This window comes from Mercurialis annua, linkage group LG1-X (assembly GCF_937616625.2).
Source record: "Mercurialis annua linkage group LG1-X, ddMerAnnu1.2, whole genome shotgun sequence".
NCBI lineage: Eukaryota > Viridiplantae > Streptophyta > Magnoliopsida > Malpighiales > Euphorbiaceae > Mercurialis > Mercurialis annua.
In genome coordinates this window covers 676,830-695,686 of record NC_065570.1, presented here as the reverse complement: position 1 = coordinate 695,686, position 18,857 = coordinate 676,830, and the positions used below count along the sequence as shown (strand labels likewise).

The window sequence follows — 18,857 nt, the reverse complement described above, 5'->3', positions numbered from 1 at the left end:
TAGACGGGGTTAAATTTTATCATTAAATTATAGATTAATTTATACCTTTCCAATTATTAAGGTTATATTTGCGTTTCGATATCAACATCAAGATTATTTGTACATTTTTTTTATATATTAGTACTTAACTTTATAATAATTAATACACACACACTTATATATACTTGAAATCATTAAAGAATTAAATATTTATTAAAATATAATATTTACTACTGCAGAAAAAAAAACTTGAATTTTTTTATTTTTATTTTTCTTAACATAAAACACACATATATATAGAAAATACCCATAACATCACAAACCAATAAATTATTCGGGTTTTTTGAGAAATCGATTCACTATTATATTAAATCCATAAAATATAAAATTTAAAAATTTAAATTGTATTTCTAAAATAATAAAAGTTAACCAAATTTATAGCTCTGTAAATGTCAATTGTGAAAAAAACAAGTGAATAACAATTAAAAATAATTCTATCGCAAACGCCCATTAGCTTGTTGAAAATATAACATGGCTCAACTTGCTAAAGGCAGAACCATGATCAAATGTCCAGTTGATTAATTATTTAGTTTTAAATTTTTGGAAAAAAAGGGTAAAAGTTTATGATTTTAAATAGGAGTTACACTACTCATTTAACCCAAAAAATTTTGAAAAATGCAAAATATGGAGAAAAAAAATGAAAAAGATGAGGGACAAAACGGAAAGAAATCAATGGTCTTTGACGACTCTCTAGAGAAGTCAGGCGGTCACATGGGCTCGCCCGTGCCTAGTAGCATAAACACAAACATGCAACACCATAAATTGCTCCGATTTTTTTTTTTTTAAATCTTAGTTCAAGTATCTCTATCTCTAAATGTGTAGATTTAAACCAAACATAAAGCCCCCAATTGAGGCTGAAGCATAAACAAAATGAAGCAATTTTATTAAAATTTGTCTCTCCCTTCTCTCCATGTTCTCCTTCAATATTTATATCTCTCTCCTCTCCTTACTCTACTTTCCTGACAACCTATCTGGTAATCCTTAAGGTGCTGCTTCTAAAAAACATGATAGATTGATTGTTTGAAACCCATCAATTGTCCAAAATGGTGGATGTTCAGTATCAACGATCTGGATTCCTAACAATTTGAGAAAATATAATTTTTTACGAAACTGCTTCTTGTAAAACACAGCTAATGCTCCAAAACTATCCCATTGGTACCAGAATCCATAATTCATATATGTCTCTTTCGTTGATACAGTTCCAGTAGACATGCTATGTAACTGTAAATATGATCTATTTTCGAACCTTCTACTGTGCTGGTATCTATCCACCAATTCCGAAAAACGGGGGATCATAATCAAACAGTAACGAAAAATAATAAGTATTTAAGTAATTTATAAATACAATTATTTTATATTTAAAAAAATTCTCTATACCTTGCAAAGGTTAAGGTGAAAGGTGTAGGTCATAAAACTTCCAAAAGGAGAAAAATAACGGCTGCCACAATAAGCACACGACATCTAGAAAAAAAACATTATGATCAAAATTAAAATGGCTGAAATTCATCATAACACATACTAATTCCCACATTTTGACTCAGATGCAAAGATTATATGTGTTTGATTGAAATGTTTCCACGTTAAGTAGTCGAACAAGTGATAAGAAAGGTAAAATTGTTTAGTTTGATTTTATATGGCTGATTAATATTTAGTTTTAGATTTTTGGAAAATAAAAATAAAAATGTTTTTGTGATTTTAAATAGGAGTTAAACTACTCATTTAACCCAAAAAAATGAAAAAGGGGCAAAATATGAAGGAAAGAGATGAAAAAGGGAAGGAACAGAACGGAAAGACATCAGTTGTCTTTGATGGCTTTCTAGAGAAGCCAGGCGGCCACACGGGCTCGCCCGTGCCTAGTAGCATAAACACAAACATGCAGCACCAGAATTGCTTCATTTATTTTTTGGAAAAATATCTTACTTCAAGTACCTCTATCTCTAAATGTGTAGCTTTGAATCAAAAATAGAGCCCCTCAATTGAGGTTGAATTATAAACAAAATAACTAGATCTCGTTAAAAAATTTCTCTCCCTTCTCTCCCTGCTCTTCTTCAATATTCGTCTATCCCTCCTCTCCTTACATTACATCCCTGACAACATGTCCGATACTCCTTAAGGTGCTGCTTTTTAAAAACACGATAGATGAATCGTCTGGAAACCCATCAACTGTCCAAAATGGTGGATGCTCAGCGTCAACAATCCTGATTCCTAACAATCTGAGAAAAATTATTTTTTTAACGAAGCTGTTTTGTGTAAAACACAACTAATGCTCCAAACCTATCCCATTGATACCAGAATCCATAATTCATATACATTTTTTCTGTTGATACAGTTCTAGTAGTCATGCTATGTAGATGCAAATATGACCTATTTGCGAACCTTATTTTATGCTGGTATCTATCCATCAATTTCAAAAACGGAGGACCATAATCCTATGATAACAAAGATAATAAGTATTTAAGTTATTTATAAATACTATTATTTTAAATTTAATAAATTTTTCTATACCTTGCAAATGTTAAGCTGAAAGGTGTAGGTCATAAAACTTCCAAAAGACGCAAAATAACGGCCGCCACAATAAGGGCACGACATCTAGAAAAACAAAAAAGCATCACGATCAAAATTAAAATGGCTGGAATTCATTATAACAAAAACCAAGTCTCACATTTTGTACGTAGATGCAAAGATTGTATATTTTTAATTGAAATGTTTCCATGCTAAGGAGTATGACAGGTGACAAGAAGGGTAAAAATATTCAGTTTTATTTTATGTTATTGATTAATATTTAGTTTTAGATTTTAGAAAAAAGGGTAAAAATGTGCTTATGATTTTAAATAGGAGTTAAACTACTCATTTAACCCAAAAAATTGAAAAAAAAAACTAAATATGAGAGAAACAAAAAAGTGAAAAGGGAAAGGACGGAACGGACAAGGTCAACTGTCCTTGGTGACTTTCTAGAGGAGCCAGGCGGCCACACGGGCTTGTCCGTGCCTAATTGCATAAACACAAATATTCAGCACCGCAACTTGCTTCATTTTTCTTTTTAAAAAAACATCCTTACTTCAAGTACCTCTATCTTTAAATGTGTAGCTTTGAACCAAAAATAAAGCCCCTCAATTGAGGTTAAATATAAACAAAATAACTAAATCTCATCAAAATTTATCTCTCCCTTCTCTCGCTTCTCTTTTTCAATATTTGTATCTACCTCCTCTCCTTACTCTACCTCCCTAACAACCTGTCTGGTACTAGGGGTGGGCATGGACCGGTTAACCGGTCCACGAGGGTAATATGTAAACCAGTTCATAGTAGTTCGGTTTTTAAAATTAAAAACCTAAACCTAAAATTTTAAATGGTTAACCATTAAATCGGTTAACCATTTAAAACGGTTCGGTTTTGCGGTTTTGCGGTTTTTAATCATGTAATCATTAAAAAAATTAGATATAAAAAAAATAAAATTTATAGATAAAATTTTAAATATAGTCTAATAATTAAAATTTAATTTTCATTTGATTATATTATTAAAATGTAAATTTTATTTATTCCTATTTCAATTAGGTATATAAATATTTTATTAAGAAAAATAAAGTTCTTTCAATACATATATATATATATATATATATATATATACTCCTATCCTAAAATAAAAAAATATTGATAAGTAAAAATATTTTTAAAATATTTTTAATGTTTATAATTTTTATATGTGTAGATTATAAAATATATTTTATTTGAATAATTAAAAACATATATATATAATGTATGTATAATTTATAAAATATATATTATTTATAAACCGGTTAACAGGTTAACCACGGTTTTTAAAATTCCAAAAACTAAACCTAAACCATTAACCATAAAAATCAAAAATCAAAATCTAAACCTAAACTCTTGGACCGGTTAACCATATTTTCCGGTTCGGTTTTACGGTTTCGGTTCGGTTTTACGGTTTGACCGGTTTTTTTGCCCACCCCTATTGGTACTCCTTAAGGTGCTGCTTCTCAAAAATTAGATAGATGAATCGTCTGGAAATCCATCAATTGTGCATAATGCTGTTTTATTTAAAAAACTGTTTGAAACCCTTGTAAACTGTTTGAAATTGTTGTATAATTTTATTTAAATGATAGCAATATATAGGTGCTTTAGCAATTGTTTGAAACTGCATTTGAAACTGTGTTTAAAACTGTTTGAAACCGTTTTTAATAGATTTTCAATGAGAACAAATAAATTAAAAATTTACAGTTTTCTTTGTTTTGGAAAAAGTTATGATCGTTGGATTTGAATTCCAGGTGAAATGAAGCGATTTGATTACGAATTAAAAATTCGAGCGGATTGAAAATTAAATTTGAAACTCAATAAATTTTTAAAAAAGTGATGATAGAATTAGAAAAATCAATCTATTTAATTATTATGAGCTGAAAATTTTGAATTTATTTGTTGAATTGTTAGTTATTTTATTTGGATGAAGTGAAAGAAGAAGAAGAAGAAGAATAGTAAACACACTGGAGTAGGAAAATCAAGTGAAAAAATATGATTAAGAAATGCTAATATTTTCTTTTATTAGGTATTTTGCTAATTATCCTTGAAAAGAACTGCTAATTCATAAAGAGCTATCGAGCCAGACGAACCAGCGACCGAAACTCTCCATAATAGTAGGTTCTAATGCTATAATTGCAATAAAAGCCATATTAATTGTAATAAAAACCATATTACAGAGAATGCAATCTGATACCACACGGGAAAGGGGCAATCTGCAATCCTTGATTGCGAGTTGCCTTAACTACATCTTAAGGGCAATCCACAATCAAGGATTGCGGATTGCCACACAATCCGCTATTTAAGACTGCGGATTGCGTGGTCCCAGACACTAAATTGAAATATTTTTTCAAAGAGGCACAAATGTGGAATTTCTTACAAATCCGTCAAAAACCCTACAATACAATGACTACAATTCAAAATTTATTGGAGAAAATAACAACACATTGATGCATGCGACAACAAATTAAGAAGCATTTTAAACATCCCTTATGCCGCCTCTGAGAATCCAACTCTCAGAACTCCGTAGTCAAATTGTGTGATACCGTCCCATATATCTCCCAATATCCTGAAAACATTACATGCATTACTTACAGTTTAGAACCATACACGACTTGCGGATAATTGACAGCAACGAATAAGGGCAAAGAGGTCCGCAAGGAGGAGGTACATCCAATGCAGTGAACCCGCTGATGCACTGAGCTTGCGAACCTTCACCTATCTTCAGTATATACTGCTCGCACAGCTATAAGTGCAGTCAATTAAGATGCAACTCAATCTACGCCGCACTTTATGTTACATATATATATACAGACTCACATATTTTCTTTTTCATCGCATGTTTTGCTAGACTTCTTCAAATCCCTATAATTATCAATACAAAAAGTTATATAACAAACCTCCTTTGAGGAACGATCAAAAACTTGAGACAATTAAGATTGACTTCATATCTATAACGAATTAAAATTTGATAAAATTGACAACACACTAATTTTACAACCAAACATTTTATTTTAAGCTTAGGCCAACACACTATAATTCAACACTAATTCCATCATTGATGCATACTATATTAATTACAAGAAATGAAGCATTTTAAACACCCCTTATGCTGCCTCTGCAAATCCAACTCTCAGATTTCCATAGTCGAAGACTGTGTGGTACCGTCCCATGAAAATATCTCCCAATATCCTGAAAACATTACATCAATTAGTTAAAACTTATAAGAATATACAACTTGTGGATCATCATTGACAACGATGAACAAGGGTATATTACCATAGAGGTCCACGAGGAGGAGGTACATCCAATGCGGTAAAGCCACTGATGCACTGAGCCTGCGAACCTTCACCTATCTTCAGTATATACTGCTCACAAAGCCACAAGTGCAATTGATCAATTAAGATGCAACTTTATCTATACTACACTTTCAGATTTATATACATATATATATGTGTGTGTATAGATATATATATGTGTGTATATAGATATATATATATATATATATATATATATATATATATGTATGTATACAAAAAAGACTAGCATGTAAAGGACCCCTTAAAACTACCATTTTAGAAATTCAAATGGTACGACAAATCACAAATATCCTATGGTAGTCGATTAATACCATCATCTCATCTTCCGGACGTTGCAAATGAACCAGCATGTGCACAAATGCATCCATACAAATAGTTTCAAGCAAATGAAACTAAGGAAAGAAGACACGGAAACAAGAGTTTTCACATTTTTTGTTCTTCATTTAAATATTTAACTATGATAACTCCTATATTTCCTTCTCATCATTTATCTTGTTATGAGTTCTTTGAATCCCGATAATTATCATTATGAAAAGTTAAATAACAAACCTCCTTTGGAGAAAGATCAAAAACTTGTCCTCCTATAGTGAAGGAAATGGTAGGCATTGATGAGATACTTCCACAATCAACAGCTGATTGTCCCACTGGATTTGGGATTCGATCACATAGCTGCAAGAAAATAGTAATGCTATCAGTATGTGAGTCTATTCAGCAATTGTTCTACAACAATGGCTTAATTATTAAATGTCAGCTGCGTATGAATTTCACCTCGTTCACATAGTTCAATACATAATCTTGCGTTTGATTCTGCCTTAACTGGCTCTGCATCCAAACAACTGTCATCTCACACGCAGAGCACATCGCATCATTAACACCACCAGATGACTTGTCATTCCTCTCATTCACCACACTCTGAATGCCCATGCTATTTAAGCAAAGTAATAAACATGTAACAAACTAAACTACTACCAGCACAAAGAGAAGTAACTAAAACATTTACATTACAGACTGACCTAACTCCGCGAGTTCCATCAAATGTGCACAGTCCAATCTGTGAACAGATTTTCTTTGGTTGAGCCTGTCAATATGAGCAAAACCATTAAGCCAACCCGAAGCCCACATCCTGTCAATCATTTACCAACTTCTTTGGTAGTGTGTGGTTTTGTGATGGAGGAGGCGGTCCTTGAGGAATATAAAAAGAATGTCAATAGGTATAAGCATAATTTTCACCTGAGCTATGAGCAAATCCATGATGGTTTGTCCATATTGGGCAACAACATTCTTGCATTCCTGGTTAACTATTCCAGCGGCTCCAATAGCTTTATTTATCGAAGTAATTATGGTCTGCAAATGAAGAGTGTCAAGCAACCAATATATTTTAAGCTTAGGCATAATTGGTAATAACAATGAACCTACGCCAAAGAACAGTTTCAGATGGTTGAATATTAGAATTCAAATTTTCAAAGTTGTGCTCATGTCAGAGTCTAGAAGAGAATACCAAGTTGAATGTCAGAATTGAAAACAGAGCAGAAGCCACAAAGATGTAAAAGGTTATTACTCATTAGGAACTTAAGCAACAAAACACACAGGTTTCTCCACATTTATAATCACAATGCACATGAGTGATACAGTTAGAAGGGCCAAAAGACAAGGGAATGGGCAGATCATTTTGAACTTATGAAATTGTAGGAAATATCATGGTAATCTAATTTCATATTAATTTCTTGATTTCTTCTAAGTTCCTGGACCATCCATGTGCCATGTTCTGGTTTTGATTAGGGGCAAAAATATGTAAATACTAGTTGGGTGACTAGCTTATAAACCTAGCTAGTAAGCTGAATAGAGTTAAGAATTTGTTCTTACCGTTGGGCCAGCCAACAGGGAAGTTCCAGAGTCTGCAATTGCCGAGCAGCCTCCAGCACAATATTCTGTATAGCAGTGAGACAATTTGTTAATGTATGTGTTGTGTGGCATAATTAATGTGAAGAGCTTTGTGCTTATTAACAGACAAGACTTACCAGTTGGTTTACCACCAATGAGAACATCACCCATTTTAAACTATCAAAAAAGCATAATCACATCAGATAAGGAAACAATTTTTTGAACTAAGATTCACTTCTTACTTCAATTAAAAAAAATACTAAAAACTAGCCAACCTGCCAATATCCTTTCTGTTGCACAGGAACATATGTGTGCTTGCCCTTGAAATGACTTGGATCAACCCCACCAAACACAATCTCGCCACCCTCCTCCTCTTCCGTCTTGCGGTTAAGCCAAAATGAAAATGCTGGTTCCTTGATCAGCCCCTGACTAATCATATTGTACCTGTAAGACAAGCAGGCAAAATTAAACATCAAGAACAACTTAGACGAAGAATTAAAATGATAGCAAAACACATACCATACTGGCACAGCGTTTCCAACTGAAATTTCTTGAAAGCCAAGCCCTAAGATGCCATCGAACTTAGCCACCATAAATGTGACACCAGGCTCCTTGGTTGCCTCAATAAAATCCTGCAAAGTTTACCCAAGTTCATACAGGCTACAATATGAGAACTAAAAGGTCAAATGCAAATAAGAAGTGATAGAATAAAAAATACCTGATCTTTTACAACCAAGCTGCCAACTTCAACACTGTCAGAACTAAAGAAACCAGCAATAGCTCCACTGCCGTAGTGAATTTCAGCGGATGTTCCTATACGGTTAAGTCATACCAAACAAGTTTCAATTTTCAAATTGTTCAGCCACACATCTAACGTGAGTAAGAAGCAAACTGGACTAAAATTACTATATCAAAAGGGCCTGGAATTATGCAAGAAATGTTGTGAAAACCTCCTATACTACTTTTATGTGAGCATAAATCAATAGATAAATATTTCTACTGAACATAGAAAATAAACATAAAATCAACAAGCCAAGATGAAAACCTACCATTATTCTTGTAGGTGCTTGATTGGCTCGACTTGTACTTGGAATGGAAGTAACAAGCAACCTACATAGTCATATTTAAATCTCTTTTCAACCAAAAAAGTTCACTTGAAACACACCAACTTGAACAATAAAAACAGAACACTCACAGACGTGTAGCACTTGGACGATGGCACCCATAAATTGGAGCTACCAGTGTCAAAAATGACAGTGAATTTCTGAGGAGGAGTGCCGACGCCAATCTCACCATAGTACTGAGCATCCATATAATTCTTGAGTGCAACAATGTCAGTATCCTCAAGGTTACCACGGAGGCCATACCTTCTCATAGCCTCTGCACTTTTAGACTCAAGCCGAGCAGCAAAGCGATCATCTTGGTCAAATTTCTTCTTCTTCAATCCAATTCTCACCAACTTTTCATCGGATACAGAGGAGGCACAAGAAAACAGCAGGGTGGCGAGAAACAGAGACAGTGCTAGTGATTTGTTGTTGATCCACATGTTTTAACCTACAAGTTGGAAGATGGTAATAAACTATTAAATTCGAATGATAAAAAACCAGATGAATTAGAATTTAGAAGAAACATGAAATGAGAGCATTACTAGGGGAGTGTTGAAAGACGTGAAAAACTATGAGTATGAGTTAAACAATATATAGATAGTGCTCACAGCACGTACCTTGTTAGACCCACATGGCCCAGCCACCTCACCTCACCGGACAATCCTACTTTTTTTATTTTACTTTTCCTAAAACCTTTAACTGGTTGCCCATCTAATCCTAATTGTTGATCTATTTTTGGAATCATGACGTTCTCAGTTTTGGTTTGTCCGAATAGGTGATTCCTATCCTAATGGTGTGATCACGTCGTATCGAGTCCGGTCAGTCAAAACACTTATCTAAAATTTGAAACTCAAAATTCAATTTGAAATTCAATCGAGTTTCACTTTTTACATATCGGATTTGGTTTGAAAATCTAAAACTCAAACTCAATTCGATTTAATTATTTCAAAATTAAATTCTAACATAAAAAAAATATTATTATAAAAATGAAGTATTAAAAATATAAATTAACTAAAATTTAACTAGTGCGTGAGTTTATTGAATCAAGTATTTTAAAGTTTGAATTTGACTTAATAATTAATTTAATTAGCTCGAACTCGACTTCAATTTGATATGAGTCGATTTTGAGTATTTGAGCGTTTTTTCCGAATAGCTCGCGAGCTATCTCGACTCGTTTACATCCTGCTTGTATATGGGTTAATCAGAACCGTCGATGGAAGTGATAAACATGGGTTTCGTGATTGGGATTGTAACTGAACCAAAAAGGCTTACGTGTCAGTAAAGCATGCAATTTTGTCACGCCAGACCACACCTTAGACTTGACTCATCTTTGAAGTTTCCTGACCTTTTTAGCCACGTAAGCTCTCTATTATAATGTGTTGGTGTACAGATTACTACTACTTCGCACTCGCACCATCTGCCGTTCGATTCAAATACCGTCTTCTGTTTGAATAAATCCAATGGTAATTTTGCATTTTCAATGGGCCATTGTAATTATTAATTAATGTGTTATTTTTCTTAGAGATCTTGATATATTAAGTGCTGATTAGTTTAAACTTTAGTGTAAAGCTCTTTTTATGAAAGTCTAATACAATTATGCTAATTTATAGTATGTTATATAATTTTTTTGGTTGCTCATCCGATTTCCAGAGCTTCGCCCTGATTAATCCGGATCTGACCCATGTCGCACATCTGGCATGGTGGGTGAGTTTGCCAGCAGGAATTTTCTGCATTCACAAGATTTGAACCCGGTTGTTTAAGCGATATCAAGCCGTTTACCAATTCATCAATCCGTTAGTAATTTATACTATGTTATATATAATTAGATAGGCCTATTGTATTGTACACGCGAGTGACTATGAATGATAATGTGATTTGTTGCCGACAAGCAAGCACAAGCCAGCTAGACTAATTGATACTTAGTTGAGTACAAGTAATGGTTGTGAGGATCAAAAAATTCTAAGTTATCACACCATGCTAATTTCATAATTAAATCATGGTTTATGGGTCTAATTAAGTGTAGGATTAGGACGTAAATTCCAAATACAACATCAACCTAAGTCATTTGTTTTTCATAAATGCAGCCTAAGTGTTGTATTTTGCAGTATAATCCTTTAATTATTAATTACTACAATTGGAAAATTGTTAATAGTGCCTTCCAAATGTATAGTGGATGCCAACAACTTCGACTCCAGTTAAATAAAGATTATATAAGTACGTTTAATCTTTTTCGGTGGTTGTTTGTAGATGCATGAAAATGATGAAGGGAGGAATCTTCACGCCAAATTCATTTGTGGATGTAAATAGACTGATGGTGTGTTTGCTGTTAGAATTTGGAAAAACACTTTTATAAAGAAAAATATTTTTTATGAATTATTTAAAATATTAAAAATAACTGTTTGCCAATATGTAAATATATAAAATAGTTTATATACAACTTTAAGAACTACTATTAATTTAAAAACTACTAAAATTTGGTTCAACTCAGAATCTAAGCAATAATAATTATCTAATAGTAGAATTGTTTATACAAATTTCTCCATTTTCAATCATTTATAGTTATATTTATGAAACTTTTTTCATGTAAATTTATTTTTGAAAGTTACAATTTATATTTATATGTCACAAATTAAAAGAAGAATAATTTTTCTTCCATAAATGTAATCGTAGAGAAATTATAATTCGAAGTGAGAGTGTCATGTTTTATTTTCTCATTTCTTATAATTGTAAAAAAAAAACAAAATTAACTTTGCATCAACAAAAAAATGATTGCGTGTTTATATCAAATTCATATAGAAGTGACTTTAAATTAACATTTGTTAAAAAAATTAAATTTCTTGTATATGAAAATTATATGTGCATGGAAATATAAACTTTAAAAAAGTGAATCAGAGAGTCTGCAGTTTCCTCTTTATAGTTGTGCGAAGACAAGATTGAACTTAACTCTGGAGTATAGTGGGCCATAAGTATATTCATGAGATTCCTTGTACCAAAGCCTGTTTTGAGTGGCAAGAGAACCTAACAGGCCCACCCTAAAGAAAACAAGAGCTGCAATAAGCTCAGTGTTGTTTATTTTTGAAGCCCACTTCTCTTTCTTGGAATTTCATGAGAAAATGTCACCATATACCCCAAAATTTGAAAAGTTTATGTTAGTGACTCAGAAAATATTTTTTTGCAAAAATCTCTCTTTTTTTAAAATCAGTTTGCATCTATACCTCATTATATTTCTAGTCCTATTTTACCCTTACTTTCTCTTCTCCAACACCCACAACTTCTACCACCGAGTAAATGTATCGGGTTGGTTTATTTATGGCCGGTCGGACTGCCGGTGGCCGGACTTTCGGTGTCGGTAGCTGGACCGCCGATGCGACTCGCTCCCTCGCTGCTCCGCGATGCGGCGATGGTGGAGATCTGAAGATTTTTCTGAATCTATCCAAGCACGAATCGAAGGCGTATAACTAGACTAAAAGATTTCCCTCTGTGAAAATAATGGTTTCTCCCCAAACAACTGATGTAACTGTGATGACGGTGGTTGTGGCACTGTTTGTGGCAGTATGGTGTTGAAGATAAAACCAGTGTTGGCGACAAAAATCTTTAAATAACTCACACTGCCACCTCTTTTCCCTCTTTCTTCCTCTTTTTGGCCTAAGTTTGCCTAGGTTTTGGTCTGTTTTCAAATCCCAAATCTTATGATTTTCTCATCAATCTCTTCTTCTTCCTTCAAGTATTTTTTGATGTGTTCTGCATTTGGGTTTTGTTTATTTTAATTTTAATCTTTGTTTTTAGTTGGCTTATTTTAAACTTGTTGTTCATTATGATTCTTTGGAATACAGTTTATAGTTTGAAATTCTATTTGCATTTCTCTTTTCTCACTCTCTCTGTATATGTGTGTTGCTTTTTTTATGATTTTGCTTTTTAAAATTTGGTTTTGCTTTTTGTTAGAGTTGTTTTTCTTTTCATTATTTGATTCCTTGGCTCAATGATTCATTTCTCAGATTTTAATAACCATCTGGCTCAATGATTCATTGCTCAGAGTTTAATAGCCATATGCTCTACCAACATCACTTTACTTTTTGAAAATTCTGATTTAAAACATAGCATTTGAGGTTGGTTGATTTATAAGCTGCTAAATTTGTACTCTTTTCGATTCAAGTTTTAATCCTTTTCATAATTTATGTATATTATACATGTTCTACTTTTGCTTCAAGATTATAATAATAATGGGGATTTTGTTTTAAAATTTCAGATGATATGGAACTCGTTCATTTAATGAATTTTTAATAATTTGAGGCGAATTTTGAGTAGTTGTATTTGATGGGTGATATTCGCAAAATTGTAAAATTGTTGAAGTAAGGGAAGATGTGAATTCAACTGATCATTCTAAAAGAGTTTATCAATCTCATTCTGGACTACGTGTGGGCGGCTGTGATCACGGACTTTCTGTGTTTAAACTAGGATATAGAGATTTCCTTGAAGATGATATCAAACCGAAAATCAACCTGATGTGAACCTAATATGACCTTAATTCAATTTTTAATTAAATTTGTCTTACTATTCTTTACAATCTTTTCTGACATTTATATGGAGAGAATCTTGATATATAATCTATTATAAAAATTGAATAACTCTTTTAATTGAAATGTATTTGACCGTCTATAAAACCAAAGATAAACCATATGTGAACCTGATGTGAACTTATATCAACTGAATCACCTTAATTCAATTTTAAATAAAATTTGTCCTGTTTCTCTTTAGAATCTTAAACGACATTTTATTATAGATAGAATTTTGATATTTAGTGTAATATACAAATTGAATATCTCTTTTAAGTAAAATGTATTTGACAGACTATAAAACCAAAAATCAACCCAATGTAATCAATTTTTAATTTATTTTTTCTTACTGCTTTTAACATTTTATCTGACACTTTATATAAAGAGAATTTTGAGATATAATCTATTATTAGAATTGAACATCTCTTTTAATTGAAATGTATTTGGCAGTCTATAAAACTAAAGATAAACCTGATGTGAACCTGATGTGAACCTATCAACTGAACTATTCTAATTCAATTTTTTAATAAAATTTGTCTTGCAGCTCTTTACAATCTTAAATCACATTTTATATAGAGAGAATTTTGAGATTTAGTGTAATCACAAGTTGAATATCTCTTTTAAATGAAATATATTTGACAGTCTATAAAACCAAAAATCAACTTGATATGAACTGAATGTGAACCCATATCAACTGAACTATCTTAATTCATTTTTTAATAAAATTAGTCTTGTTATTCTTTATAATTTTAAATGACTTTTTATATAAAGCGAATTTTGAGATTTAGTGTAATCACAAATTGAATATACCTTTAAGTGAAATATATCTTTTAAGTGAAATATATTTGACAGTTTATAAAACCGAAAATCAACCTGATGTGAACCGGATATCAATTTAACTATTTTAATTCAATTTTTAATAAAAATTGTCTTGCTGTTATTTATAATCTTGAATGATATTTATATAGAGAGAATTTTGAGATTTAGTGTAATCACAAATTGAATATCTCTTTTAAGTGAAATATATTTGACAGACTACAAAACCAAAAATCAACCTGATGTGAACCTATATCAACTGCACTACTTTAATTCAATTTTTAATCAAATTTATTTTACTTCTCTTTACAATCTTAAATGAAATTTTATATAAAGAGAATTTTGACATTTATTGTAATATACCCACTGAATATCTCTTTTAAGTCAAAAGTATTTGATAGCCCATAAAACCGATAATCAACCTGATGTGAACCTGATATGAACCTATATCAACTGAACTATCTTAATTCAATTTAGCGACTCTTGTTAATTCCACTGAAACATCAATTTCAAAACATAGATAGAACAATTGATACATTTCTTACAATTTTAACTTCCATCTATAAATGATACAATTTCGACAAAGCTAAATAGGATCTATCCCATTGATTGATTGATCTTCTTGTTGCTTCTATTCGGGTTTGCAATGATTAGATAAACCTCTAGATCTTCTTAAAGAGTCACTTCTTTCTCATTACTTTGGAACACCGGGTTTCCATCTTTAGTATGAACACCATTGAGTAACTCAACCATCGGGTCTCCGTCTTTAGTCTCGTTGCAAAATTTAGATTACTTCTGAAAATTGATAAAATTAAGATAGAAGAAAATTAATATAAACAACTAATTGATTTATAGGTTTATAATCAGCTGAAACAACAAAATTAAGATCGATTGCTCATATTCTTCTTCACTTACGCAAAAAGCTTCTCTTCAATGGACACCAATCGTACCTTCGCGAATTGCTGTAAGGTCGAGCAAACCGAATTGCCGTATTCGTAACGTCTGCCGAAACAAAATTTCCTCCAACGGAATAAATAACACTATACTGACCTTTTTTTGACACTACAATTTAATGCATATGACTGAGGGTTGCTCATGTCCTCGAATGAATAAAATCAACATTGATTATGTTAATTGAACCTCTCAAAAGAAAAGATCCCTATTTCCTAACAACATGGCTTTACCAGAAAGAAGGAATTCTTCCATGTCAACAACAGAGCTAAGCCTACAACAATTCATATGCATTTTGAAAGAGCCAAATATTAGGTTCTTTGAAGAAATTGAAATTCAGAGGTAAGAGTACAACAATTTATAATGTAATTCAGAATATGGATTTATTGAAATTCAGATTCATTGTATTAATTTTGAATCAATCTAAAAATTTGATGATCTGAAATCTTTATAACCTTAAATTAACTTGATTTTTAAAAATTATTTGTAAATCTATCTAAAATCAGTTAAAGCTTCGCTCATTAAAAGCTATTTGAATCTGAAAATAAACATTAAAACGTAAAGAACTTCAAATCAAGCTTATTTTGGATATCAATTTTACTAATTTCAGGATTTGGTCCTTTTGAAATTAAATTGAAAATCAACAAATGTATAATCAGCTCATAAATTATATTGTATAATGTTGATTTTTTACATGTTTCTAATTGATAAATTACAACAGCTAATTGTATATAACTTACCTGTTCTTGAGTAATTGATTATCTCTATTGTAATAATTCTTTTATAGTTGAAGGAAGGAAAAGCTCATTTTCAATGGCTGAAAAGTACACTGTCAATGGCGAAAAAGCTCACTGTCAATGAATGAAAAGCTCACTTTCAATGGCGAAAAAGCTCAGGTGAAGGACGAAAAATGTTCATCAATGGCGGCAATGTTAGTAGGTTGAAGATGAGAGAATTTTGTGGTAGTTGATTTGAAAAGAAATTGTTGTTTGTTGTTCACGTGTTTCTTCTATAAGGACATTATTGTCCAGCTTTCTCTATTATTCAGTCTATTTTAGTTTATGAGGGATTCTTGAAAACTTTTATTTTTTTTGGGGAGATTTTTGCCAAAATCAAAATGGTGAGGGAAAAGTGAAACACCATAGCACTTTTAGGGGATTTGTGTAAAAAACCCGAATTTCATTCCCTTTCTACTATGCATCAAATAAGGAGAAAATTATAAAAAATACTCTCTTTTTGAAAATAATATGATTTCCTACCTGAACAGAAAAAAGATTGAGAAAATATCTCACTATTTTAATATATTTACTTTTTTACTCTAACACCTATTTATATTATAATTATACCTATTCATTATTATTATTTTACTCTAACTATATTATTAGTGATTCATAAGTGACAACTGTCACTTTTTTCCTTTTTTTCTCTCTTTTTTTTTTCTTCTCCATTAGTTTTCTTCTTCTCTGTTCTTTTTCCCACCATTTTTTCTTCATTTTTTTCTTCTTCTTTTGCTTTATTTCTTCTTCATTTTTATTCTCTTCTTCTTCATCGTTAATTCATCGCTCCGTCGTCATTCCGCCATCATCCCGTCGTCGCTCTGCCGTTTTTCATATTTGATTTTAGCGATTTTCCTCAACTCGTGGTGATTAATACGATTTTTTTAACTTTCATATCTAAATAAATTACTCTTGAATTTTCCCAATTCTAAATCTAAAAATCTGTATTAAAAACGATTTTCTGCAAAAAAAAAAAACAGCTTCTGATTATCATATGAGTATCATCACTGCATTATCATGTACGTATCATAACACTGCAGAGAAAATTGATTTTTTACTAAAAAAACAGTGTCTGATTATCATATGAATAACACTATATTAACATATTTGTTGGTCCTGCAAGGCTGCTCAAGAGGGGGGGGGGGGGGGTGAATTGAGCTTTTCAAAAAATACACTAACGAAAATTACTTTAACGTATTCCAAAAATGTGAAGTTAATACTAACATAGTATAAGCTAATCGGCAGAATAAGTAAAGTGCTGGAAAATAAATGACACAGAGATTTATAGTGGTTCATCACCCGCTTACATCCACTCCCCAAGATATCCCCACCTTGAGTATTCCACTATCAGTTTCTATTCCTGGCTAGAAACAAAATCCTTGAAAATACAGCACTAAAAACTACCCTTTTCAGCCTGATTTCCCTCCCCTGGTTTTCCCAAGATCCAGAAACTCTACAACCAGTAAACTTATCACCTAAGCGTTTATAAAACCTTTCAACAACAGTTTGTTCTTTTCGGTGTATAAAAACCCTCAAAAACATATAAGCTAATAGGTATTTGAGTTTAAGAAACACCAACGAATGAAGCTCAGAAATATAGTGATTAAAAGATGGAGTAATGCATGAAAAGCTTTCTCTCACTAGAAGGAGTTTTTCTCAGAAAAATCTCTCTTGAAAAAAGATGGAGAAGAAGATGTATTATTTATAAAACAAATGGTCCAAAATGGCCCTAAGATATTTTCTCAAAAAGATTCCTTTCTATCCAAATTTGTTGGGCTACAAGACAAGCCAAAACCTTCTAGAAACAATTAGAAGTGTCAAAACCTTCTAGAAACAATTAGAAAGAGTAAAGGAAAAGAAGTCATGTGAGAAAACCGTTATTCAATTTTTGCTAAAAATAGTTTCTCTCTCCAGTACAATCAGCTTGTCCTTTTCTGCACGTGTGCAGACTACAAGACAATCAAGCTGATGTCAGCAGGTTTTACAAAAATGCCCTCAAACAGAATTTAAACAAGAATGTTATAGATGCATGTAAAACATTTTGGGCTTCAAACTTTGAAATTTATTAAACCCACATACCCTTACAAAAAGACCTATTCAGTATTAACTAACGGCCCAACTTGGTTCATCTTTTGGATTGGGTTCTTTAATTCCAAAGCCTTCTGATTAGAAATTGACTTTGCTATCTTCCAGATTAGCTTCAACAATTCTCAAGAATACTAAGAAGCAGAATATTAAATGTACTTAATCAAAGTTGTGAATCATCAAAATTAGGGGTAACCTTTAGCCGACAATCTCCCCCTTTTTGATGATGACAAAACTTTGAAAAGTAATGCCAGATAAGTAAAGCTTACTATGAATGCAATATGCAGAAAATGCAGAATAAAAGAAAATTTTAAAAAATTAGCTTGACTGTTAGCCAAATCGGCTCCCCCTGAATTTGTGCCAATCTAATTTATTTTCTTTAATCAGTTTCTTGAACCAATTTGCTGCATACTTGATTAGATAATCTTGAACATATATAAATAGCAAAGTGAAGCATAAAATGTTCAAAGTCAGTCAGCAATTTTGAATAAGATAGAGAACTTGCAGTAGATCGAGTAATAATTAAACGAAGGCAAAATTAGCTTCCTGTAAAATATCAAGAATAGCATTCAAAAAAAAATCAAGATTAGGACAGGCCATATCTACTCCCCTTTTTTGTCTAGCATCAAAAAGAGATAATTTGGGAGGTGTAGATATCAAAGATCAACCATGGTCAACATAACTAATAATAAATCAAGATAAAAAAGCAAAACAGTTCAAAAACCAAATAAGCTTAAAGATTCTTAGATTTTAGAAAAAATTCTAATTACCTCAAGTTTTTCTTTAGAGCCCACTTTTCCA

General features: G+C 31.8%; 1 protein-coding gene and 1 long non-coding RNA gene across 3 annotated transcripts; both read right to left on the bottom strand.

Annotated features, from left to right (window-relative positions):
- Positions 1 to 5,140: 5,140 nt before the first annotated feature.
- LOC126665315 (aspartic proteinase A1) lies at positions 5,141 to 9,502 on the bottom strand. Of its 2 annotated transcripts, XM_050358075.2 has the most exons (14): positions 9,418 to 9,502; positions 8,965 to 9,323; positions 8,819 to 8,879; positions 8,488 to 8,582; positions 8,289 to 8,401; positions 8,045 to 8,213; positions 7,907 to 7,946; positions 7,752 to 7,816; positions 7,119 to 7,232; positions 6,902 to 6,966; positions 6,657 to 6,813; positions 6,438 to 6,557; positions 5,848 to 5,936; positions 5,517 to 5,760 (listed from the first exon to the last, which is right to left on the bottom strand). In XM_050358075.2, the coding sequence occupies exons 2-14, from the start codon at positions 9,313 to 9,315 to the stop codon at positions 5,676 to 5,678; spliced, it is 1,524 nt and encodes a 507-aa protein (XP_050214032.1). In that variant the 5' UTR covers positions 9,316 to 9,323; positions 9,418 to 9,502; the 3' UTR covers positions 5,517 to 5,675. The 2 variants fall into 2 exon arrangements, with proteins under 2 accessions (XP_050214036.1, XP_050214032.1); XM_050358079.2 differs by lacking the exons at positions 5,517 to 5,760; positions 5,848 to 5,936; positions 9,418 to 9,502 and adding an exon at positions 5,141 to 5,302.
- Positions 9,503 to 14,779: 5,277 nt separating this feature from the next.
- LOC130015334 (uncharacterized) lies at positions 14,780 to 17,764 on the bottom strand. The gene is made up of 3 exons (XR_008790407.1): positions 15,936 to 17,764; positions 15,160 to 15,246; positions 14,780 to 15,039 (listed from the first exon to the last, which is right to left on the bottom strand). It is a non-coding gene; the product is annotated as an uncharacterized LOC130015334 (long non-coding RNA).
- Between the last annotated feature and the right edge of the window lie 1,093 nt (positions 17,765 to 18,857).

Excerpts from the sequence above, each read along its gene's own strand:
- LOC126665315 (XM_050358075.2), bottom strand. The coding sequence starts at position 9,315 with ATGTGGATCAACAACAAATCACTAGCACTGTCTCTGTTTCTCGCCACC. Across the intron at positions 7,947-8,044 it reads AACAGAAAGGATATTGGCAG|TTTAAAATGGGTGATGTTCT; the intron begins GTTGGCTAGTTT and ends CTTTTTTGATAG. Across the intron at positions 6,967-7,118 it reads TGGATTTGCTCATAGCTCAG|GCTCAACCAAAGAAAATCTG; the intron begins GTGAAAATTATG and ends TCATATTGACAG.